The sequence below is a fragment of the Vulpes lagopus genome, chromosome 2, assembly GCF_018345385.1.
Source record: "Vulpes lagopus strain Blue_001 chromosome 2, ASM1834538v1, whole genome shotgun sequence".
Classification (NCBI taxonomy): Eukaryota; Metazoa; Chordata; class Mammalia; order Carnivora; family Canidae; genus Vulpes; species Vulpes lagopus.
In genome coordinates this window covers 173,742,641-173,751,468 of record NC_054825.1, presented here as the reverse complement: position 1 = coordinate 173,751,468, position 8,828 = coordinate 173,742,641, and the positions used below count along the sequence as shown (strand labels likewise).

General features: G+C 47.7%; 1 protein-coding gene across 1 annotated transcript; it reads right to left on the bottom strand.

Moving 5' to 3' along the window:
- Positions 1-2,802: 2,802 nt before the first annotated feature.
- On the bottom strand, positions 2,803-5,986 carry LOC121485824 (keratinocyte differentiation associated protein). Its single transcript, XM_041746650.1, has 6 exons — positions 5,880-5,986; positions 4,282-4,320; positions 4,153-4,194; positions 3,938-3,982; positions 3,241-3,288; positions 2,803-2,966 (listed from the first exon to the last, which is right to left on the bottom strand). Exons 1-6 carry the CDS (start codon positions 5,964-5,966, stop codon positions 2,928-2,930), a joined length of 300 nt encoding a protein of 99 aa, XP_041602584.1. The 5' UTR covers positions 5,967-5,986; the 3' UTR covers positions 2,803-2,927.
- Between the last annotated feature and the right edge of the window lie 2,842 nt (positions 5,987-8,828).

Here is an 8,828-nt window from a genome sequence, read left to right as displayed (position 1 = left end):
CATTCATGAGAGAAGTGTTCCCATAAGTCCCAAGGACACTGAGATGCAACAAAAACAGAGATAGGGAAGTAAATCTGGCCTCTGGCTCAAATGCTAGGGAGTATCTTCCTTCAACGGCTATCACGTCATCATCGGAACTCAAAACAGTCATGTCATTCACTCAAGAGGGCACAAGAAATGTCAAGTCCATCAACTCCCTACTCAGGTTTTCTGGAAAAGGCCAGCCAAAAAAGCCCTCAATGGCAACCCTGTTGGGACCCCTCTCATTTTTGAGAGCTTTCTCTGTATCCTCACTTAGTAAACTTCTATTGCTTTACTCACTGTCCTTTGTCCACAAGATTCATTCTTTGAGTCTGTGAGACGAGAACCAAGCTCTCCCGCATCATCACCAGCCCCCTCCGGGTTCCCTTCCCCTATCACATGATAGTCTCTCCCACTAGAGGTAATCAAGGTCCTGAATTTTACATTAATCATTCTCTGGCTTTCTTTTTTCTCAATAGTTTTGAAGTGTTAATGCATCAGAATCATCAAGAGGGCTTGTTAAAACAGATTACTGAGCCCCACCCTCAGTTTCTGATTTAATTCATATGGGATGGGGCCCAAGGATTTGTGCTCCTTATAAATTCCCATGTAATGCTGATGCTGCTGATTCCCGGTCTACACTCTGAGAACTCCTGCTTTATCTCAAAGATGCTCATGACTTGTGTGTGATGACTCGTGGCCTCCCCTAAAACCCCTATCCGCTCAATACATACATCTTGAGGACCTCCCCACTGCCTTCCTCTACTCTAGTTCCAATCACCCAAATTATGAACTTTGCTAAATATTTTAATTGATTGTGGCACATGAGCATGCTCCTTTCTTTTTCTTTTTTATTGATGATCCCATGTATAAGTTGCTTCTCATTTATGTGTGTGTCTGTTATTTTTAGTTAACCAGAAGGAAGGGGTATAAGCAACATTTATATATCTTATTTGTCTAGTCTGGAAGCAGGAGCCAAGTAAAGGGGTTCGGAACATGCCACCCCAAAATACACTGCTTTTTGCATATTGATTATTTTAAGTTGAAGGCAATTGAGAAATAGCAGATGCAGGAAGGGCTTTCTGACCTTGCCCTTTCTACCTAAAAGCAAGTCATAAAATTTTCCTTGAGAATGGTGCCCTCCCTGTACCAGGAAGAGAAGACATTCTTATCAGCAGAGCCTGGGAGTCAAGTCCAGCCTGTACAAACAAACGTACTAGAATAACCCCTACCTGCCATTAGTTTCACCCATACATTTCCTAATCACTGTCCCACAACTTCTTGTCCCAGCCTTGTCTTGCCTCCTTTATCTTATCACATCCCCACAATCTGTCTCTGTTGCATACAAAAGACATATAAGCTTTTTATACATTTTACACCTTTTTATACCTTTTTAATGGCTCCTTTGAGTCTTCCTTTTCCCTCTGAAGACTCCTGTATACATGTAAAAATATATTAAATAGGGACTCCTGGGTGGCTCAGTCGGTTAAGCGTCTGCCTTCAGCCCAGGTCATGATCCCAGGGTCCTGGGATTGAGCCCCATGCGGGGCTCAGTGAGGGGTCTGCTTCTTCCTCTCTCTGCCCCTCCCCCACCATGTTCTTGCACTCTCTCAAATAAATAAGAAAAATATCTATATATGCATATATATAATAACTTTTTATGCTTTTCTCCCGTTAACCTGTCTTATATCAGTTTAATTCTTAGGCCAGCCACAGAATTTCAGAGAGTAGAAGGAAGTTTTTGCTTCCCTACACAAGTTTAATTTCCCTTTGTAGTCCACTTCCTCAAGTAAGCTATAGACCAGAGTTTGCAAACTCAGTCACTGATACAAGTCAAAAGGCACTGTAAATAAGTGACACTTGCCAAGGGGAATTTTACAGATCTCGAGACCACATCCTGTAAAGAAGGCTTGGATTTAAGCCAGTCGCAAGTACATTGCTCTCCGATTTTCCCAATTTTCAAGAGACACCGAAAATAATCCCAACTAAGTCAACATTTTAAGTACCCAGAGCAGACGCAGAGATTCTATGCGGGATACACGTGCAGAACTGAGATGGAATCCATTCCATGTTTCAAGACCTTTGCAGTAAATGAATGGATGGATGGATTGGTGAGGGAGTCCATAATGAATCTGGGTCATTGGGGCAGCTCTCTGGGGGCATCGAATTGGGGGCATAGAAGGGACATTTCGTGAGTACCTACTGTATGCCCAGCCCTGTGCAAGGGGCTTTACCTACCTTATCTCTTTTGACTTGCATAACAACACCACAGGGTAGTTATTATCATTCTTGTTTATTTCCATGCTCGGTTCACAGATAAACAAATGGAGGCTTAGAATGGCCCAGGATCACATCACGAGGCTTCTTTATTTACAAGCTACCTAATTCTTAAAAAGGGATTTTAGATGAGCTCTTATGATTTCAGCTGGCTTCTGAGCCTTAGATTCCAGATAGCTCTCTTATACCACATTGCCCCCACCAAGGCAATCAGGTTCTCAAAAGGCAGGTGGAGGGGAAGTACCAGTAATTGCTGGTTTGATTCCTTGAAGATCTTAGCAAACAACTCACAGCTTCATGCTCTTCAAGTACGTCAGCCAGTACTGGGGAACTAAGACACACAGCATCTCTTGCCATCTTGGTAAGCGCCCCCTACTTCCTCCTACGTCATTGCTACTACCTTCTCAGAATTCAAGATTTCTGCCTTCCAGCCTTGGAGCTTACTTCATCCTCATTCCCTTCTAGAGCCCAGTGGGATAAGGACAGACACAGATACAGGAACTGTTAGGTTGGAAAACATTTTATTGGTGTTACTGAGCCCAGAGAGAGTAATTGTAAGCTGGTGATCAGATTCCACACCAGCCCCTCTTCCAGTGGGTGTCAGCAGTGCTCTGTCTTGAAGGGAACGGTCACTGGGCATCAGGAGTTGCACTTCTCAAACCCTTCAGCTGGAGGGAGAGAGGGTGTGATCAGATTGGGGGACCCTCGGGGGCAGGGAGCTGGAGTCCCCTGTGAGGAAGCCCAGGACAGCGTGAGGCAGTGATAGAAAAGAGTCTCTGCCTTGATCTGAGTTCTCATTCTCTAAATACAGCAGCTGAGACTTCCCTTAGTTTTAGTGAGAGGAAGGTTTGTCTTCTGTTACCCGTCCTCACCTTCCTCCCAGATCGTCTACTTCTTCCCTCACCCCCGACTTCTATCCTTCCACTGCCCACCGCCTCTTACCTTAGGAAAGGCATCCCAGTTGAGGAAAGGAAGTTTCCTTTTGATAGACTAAAAGAGAAAGAAAGAGCGAGAGTGATGTGTTACAGGTCAGGGGAGCATGGATCAGCAAACACTCAGTGAATGAGCTCTCCATAGTGGGGATGGTGTTATCACTTCTAATTACAGAAAGAGCTAGTATTTCCTGCGCCCTCAATCTGTATCTGCCTCATACTAGCTGCCCTGTAGGCACGCTCTCATTGGTCTGCACAGCTGCCTTTTGAGGTAGGTACCAGCAAGCCCGCATCAGAGACGAGGAAGCTGAGACTGAGAGACATTTGTGCGAGGACACGTAGCAAGAATGTGCAGTCGTGGGACACAGGCTCTAATGCCCACCCCGTCGCTGACTTTTCCTTCTAGTTGTAAGCCACCCAACTTAGGGCCTCGGTTTCTTCATAGATGATAAAGAAATTCAAACAAACACCTGTCTGATTAAGTTCTGCCTGTTTTGGAATTGACTCTGTGGCTCTGCTCCCCCACTGCCACGTTAGGAAAATAGGCGTGGCCGTGTCAGCCTCCTGAAGAAACTTCTGACCAGCAAGGTGATGACTTCCTCTGAGAACTCAGGAAAGAACCCAAAGGGCTAGAACTAGAATGTGTTGGCCCTACCCTGGAAAGACCGCAGACAGTCAAGGAGAGGAAGGAGGGCCCATGCACTTACCTCAAAGAGGGCATGCCAGTTCAGGAATTCATCCGGCTTAAAAGCCTGTGGAGACAGAGAGACCAGAAGAAGGTCAGTTCCAGAGGAGGACAGAGCTCAGCCTCCAGCCCCCTGGAAAAGATAAGGGGTTCATGGCAGCTCCGCAAGCTGTCTACTACAGCACTGGTCTTTACGGTGTGGATGTGGGGGGGGCAGCGCTAGAGAATGGTACTTACAGAGCGCAACTTGTCGATGTTCAGGAATTGAGCGTTAAAGGCCTAGGCAAAGAGACGGGGTGTTAAGAGAGTGGCTTAGGGGCACAGGACGGGGCACAGACTCAGGCTAGAATGTGGGAGGGAGTTTACCTCAGGGCCTGCTGCATAATTACCAATGGTCGTTTCTTCCTGGAAAACGAAGGGGAGAAAGCCAAATGATCACATAATGGCAAGTCCTTGTCCCAAAACCCTCTCTGCCAGGCCTGCCTTCCTCCACAGGCCAGGCCCCCATGGGGCCAGTCCACCATGTGGCCTCAGATAACATGCTCTATTCCAGTAAGACAGATGGTTGACAGATGTGCAAGGCAAAGAGGAAGGAACAGAGTGGTGTGCGTGAGACAGAAGCCAAAAGCCCAGGCCTGCATCCGCGGTAGGCAGCAGGTGCAAGGGGTGGAGAAGAGAGGACTCCTCCCAAGAACATTGAGCCAGTGTTGCCATGCAGTTGACTTGGGATGTTTTTGAGACTCCTACGCTTAGCCCATAGAGCTGGGTGGGGGAGATTAGCACGCAGGTAGAAGCCAAGCTGCTGAGGTGCCCTGCCTGCCTTTAATTGATTGAGATTGGTTTGCTTTGTGACTTTATTGCCACCAAAGTCAGAGTCACCATTTTCCCTCCCCCACGTAGTAGCGCCCTCGGACCTCAGTGCACCCCATCTTGTCACTCTCCCTGCTTGGCTTCATTGTCCCTTAGCTCTTCCTTTCCACTACAGAGGTCATAAATGGGTATCCTATAGGCTAGACCCAAATGTTTAGCTCTCATAGCAGTTTGGCTTGTTTTTTAATTTGAATAAAACATTTCTAATTAAAATACATAAATCAGATTTCTTCTGGCTTCTCCTGAAAATTTAAAACCTCTGATCACACCAGTATGTTTTCCTGCTTAGCAGCAGTCAGATGGTATACAGACTGGGCGCCTGGGTGGTTCAGTCGGTTGAGCAGCTGACTTTAGGTCAGGTCATGATCCTGGAGTCTTGGGATCGAGTCCCGCATTGGGCTCCCTGCTCAGCGGGGGTCCTGCTTCTCCCTCTCCCTGGTCCCTGCTCGTGTGCTCTCTCAAATAAATAAATAAAATATTTTTTAAAAAGGTGATATACAGACTGTCCCTTTTTAGATTGGGCAGGTCCGCTCCATCTTCCCTGGGGCCCCACCAGCCCGCCTGCTCACTGACTTCACTTGCTTGGATCCCAAGCAATTGTGTATGTGATCCCATCTTAGACTTTTCAATCCAGCACGGACACTCTTCCCCAACCTTGGGAGAGAGAGGGCCCTCCAGCTTCCTCCTGGCTGGAGACTGCCTCCTAAGGATCCGTGCTATGGCTAGGCTCCAGAGACAGCAGGGAGCTTGCAGTCACCTGGAAGCCATTCCCTGGGAGTAGATGAAACACAGGTGAGGCTGAGCCCAGATGACCGACCTCAGCCCCTGTCTCCTCCCAGGATTCAGATGTCTAGCTTCCACCCACACTCTCAACCATCCCTTCCAGAAATAAAGCATCTCCATCTACATGTCTTCCTGGGAATGCTTTGTCTCCTTCCTTCTTTCTTCCCTTCCTCAGAGCCCCTACTTTTCATTCAGCCTCTGATAATCTCCGAAAACAGGAGCCACATACCCAGTAATGCACAGAAGGTAAAGGAATGAAGGACTAAGTGAGATAATGGATAAAAGAAAGAGAATCCAGGTGATGTGCTCACCTCAGAACTCCCCAGGGAAGCCCCCTGAGCAGAGTGGAGCGCCAGAAGAGAGAGAAGAACCACAGCAGGAAGAACTGGGATCTTCATGGTGTCAAGTTTGGGGTGCTCTGAGGCGGGGCCTCACTGCTTGCCCTTTATATTCCCAGGGAGGTGGATGTGAGCAGAAATGGGGTCCCCACCCCACTGACTCACCCCCAGATCCCATCGCCCACCCCCGGGGCTCTGGGAAGGGGAGGTGTAGACTGTTCCCCACTTACCTTGGATTTCTCAATTCACATTCTGCCCCAGGCACTAGGAAGGTGAGATGGCAATGGGGTGCTTCATGCCAATGGAGCTGGGATGGAGACAGGTTGAACCTGTCCCTCCAAAGGACTGGCAGTGGCACCCAAGCAACCTCTCCTTTTGTCTTTATCTTTTTCCCTTATATCCTTCATTCTGCTCTCATAATTTGGGCTTTCCCCCACCCTTCCCAATTCTGTATAAACTCCTAGACTTCCATGCTCTGGCCTCAACCTGTCTTTCTGACTTGTTCTTTTTTTACTCCTTTGCATGTGACCCTACATTCTGGCCAAACTGGACTCCCTACCAAATATACCATTCTTGGTCCTGCAAGCATCTTCCCTTGCTCTTGCTTATTCCTAAAATGCCCTTCTTGTCATCTCTAGTTCTCAGAACCCAACATCCATGTTGGATGAAGCTCCTTGATTTTTCCCATCATCCTTCACCCTCATTCCCCATACCCTTCCCTTCTTGGGGAATTGCCATAGCAATTCATTTATATCTCTGGCATTGTACCTGGGGTAACTCATGCTTTCTTCTTATTTCTCTCTTAGAATATGAAGTTCCTTGAAGCCGAAAACCAACTCTTAATCACCTTTATATGCCCCTACACCATGCATTACACAGATTACAGGCAGAGCCAACCTTTGTTAGATGGGATAAGTTAGGGTTCGAGCATCCTTCCACCAAGTTGTACACTTTCCTCCTTTGGGGCTGGACCCCTCCCCTTATCCAGCTGCCCATCTTTTACTCTTGGGTCTTCAGAGAGATGACTATCTTGAACTAAGAAGACAAGGACTAGGGAACATGCAGGGGAGAAAACAGCACACACACACACACACACACACACACACACACACACAAAGGTCTTAAAGACGGCCCTTTAGGGACGCCTGGGTGGCTCAGTGGTTGAGCATCTGCTTTGGGCTCAGGTCGTGATCCTGCAGTCCCGGGATCGAGTCCCATGTTGGGCTTCTTGCATGGAGCCTGCTTCTCCCTCTGCCTGTGTCTCTGCCTCTCTCTGTGTGTCTCTCATGAATAAAAAATAAAAAAAATTTAAAAAAAAAAAAGACGGCCCTTTGGAGATAGGATCTACGTCCTGAACTTTGAGTGCCTTGTCCATTTCATTGAGCTTCTCCCGCCCCCTGTCCCATACCCCAACTTGGGAGTTGTATCACCACAAAGTGACAAAATCTCCTAATCAAGCCACCTTCTCTACGAGGTTCAGGTGGACCAGCCGGTTCCTGGTGTCATAGGGAGGTGCCAGAACATAGGCTGGCGCTGCCAGGACAAAGCAAGACCTTATTTGAGAGCAGGCCTCTTTGCCCCAACCTGATGCAATGCACACAGATGGCAGGCCTGGGGTGGAAGAGCTAGATGGCACTCATGAACAATCTTCGGGAACCCCAGGAGTTGGGGCTTCAGTTCCCATGATGCCCCCCCACCTCGGCCCCTCTATAGGCTCAGGAAATCTCTGTTTTTATAACAGCATCTCCTCCTCCTTTGTAGAGGTACCTGAGGAGACAGGACTTGAAGAACACTCACTAAGTGCAGATGGCCAGGTGGCAGTGACTATCATGCATGGTCAGGCTGTTGGAGGAGACGAGTGAGAAGATGCTTGAGGTGGGTGGAGTGCCTCTCAAAAGGTTTTCTGGAGGACACAAGTTTTTAATGTGTAATGGATTCTTATTAATTAGTTAACAGTGACTGAAGGAGCTCATTAACCACCATTCAGCTAGTATAGGGTCAATAGGGTCAACTCTGAGAGCAGAGAGAATGAAGAATGGACAAAAGAGAACTGATATTGTATAGTCAACTCCCATTAGGCATGCTCATGGAGGAGCACCTTGGCATGGGTGATCCAAAGCAACAGATGAGCCAAACACCACCATCTGTTTAGCTGTAGAGTTCTTTTGTAACACATTGACTTCCCAGTGTTTTCCTCTCCACCTAATTAATGCTAATGCTTCTAATAACGTTAGCCAATGTATTGATGGCTTATTACGTGACAGGCCTTGTGCTGAGTGCTCTAAATGAATGATCTCATTGAAATAGCACAGTGATTCTGTGAGGTAGGTACTATAATTATCCACATTCTACAGGTAGGGGAACCACGGCACGTAGAGGTTAAGTAACTCACCCAAGGTCAGTCACAGCCAGTGTGTGGCAAGGCTGGCATGAGTACCCCAGGATTCCAGGGCCTGCACCTAGATTTGCTCCTGTGCTGTGCTGTGCTGTGGAGTTGTGTCCCATAAAGGACCTCACCAGCCCACAACACCTTGCATGAATTGGACCCATGCCCTGAGAGTAGGGGGGCAGGCTGCATTTAGCCCCCGTTAGTCCCCTCGCCTCGTGTCCCTTTGAGGCATGCAGCCTACACAGCCGTACATGGCAGCTCCCAAGCATACGTGCATTACTTTCAGCGAGTTAACCTGTACACTCTTGGTAAAATGAACACAGCAAATTAAGAGAGTAATGGCCCTCAATGAGCATGTGCCCCAGAATGAACCTGCGATTGCCTCGGACTCCAGGTACCTCTTGGGGTAGGTGTAAAATGCCTCTGAACACAGTGTGCACAACCAAAGAAATCCATTCTCTTGCTGGAGAAGAAAACTGTCTATGCTGGACAGCTTTGTTTCCTTTTGGTACCTTCCTGATGGATCTTCAAGG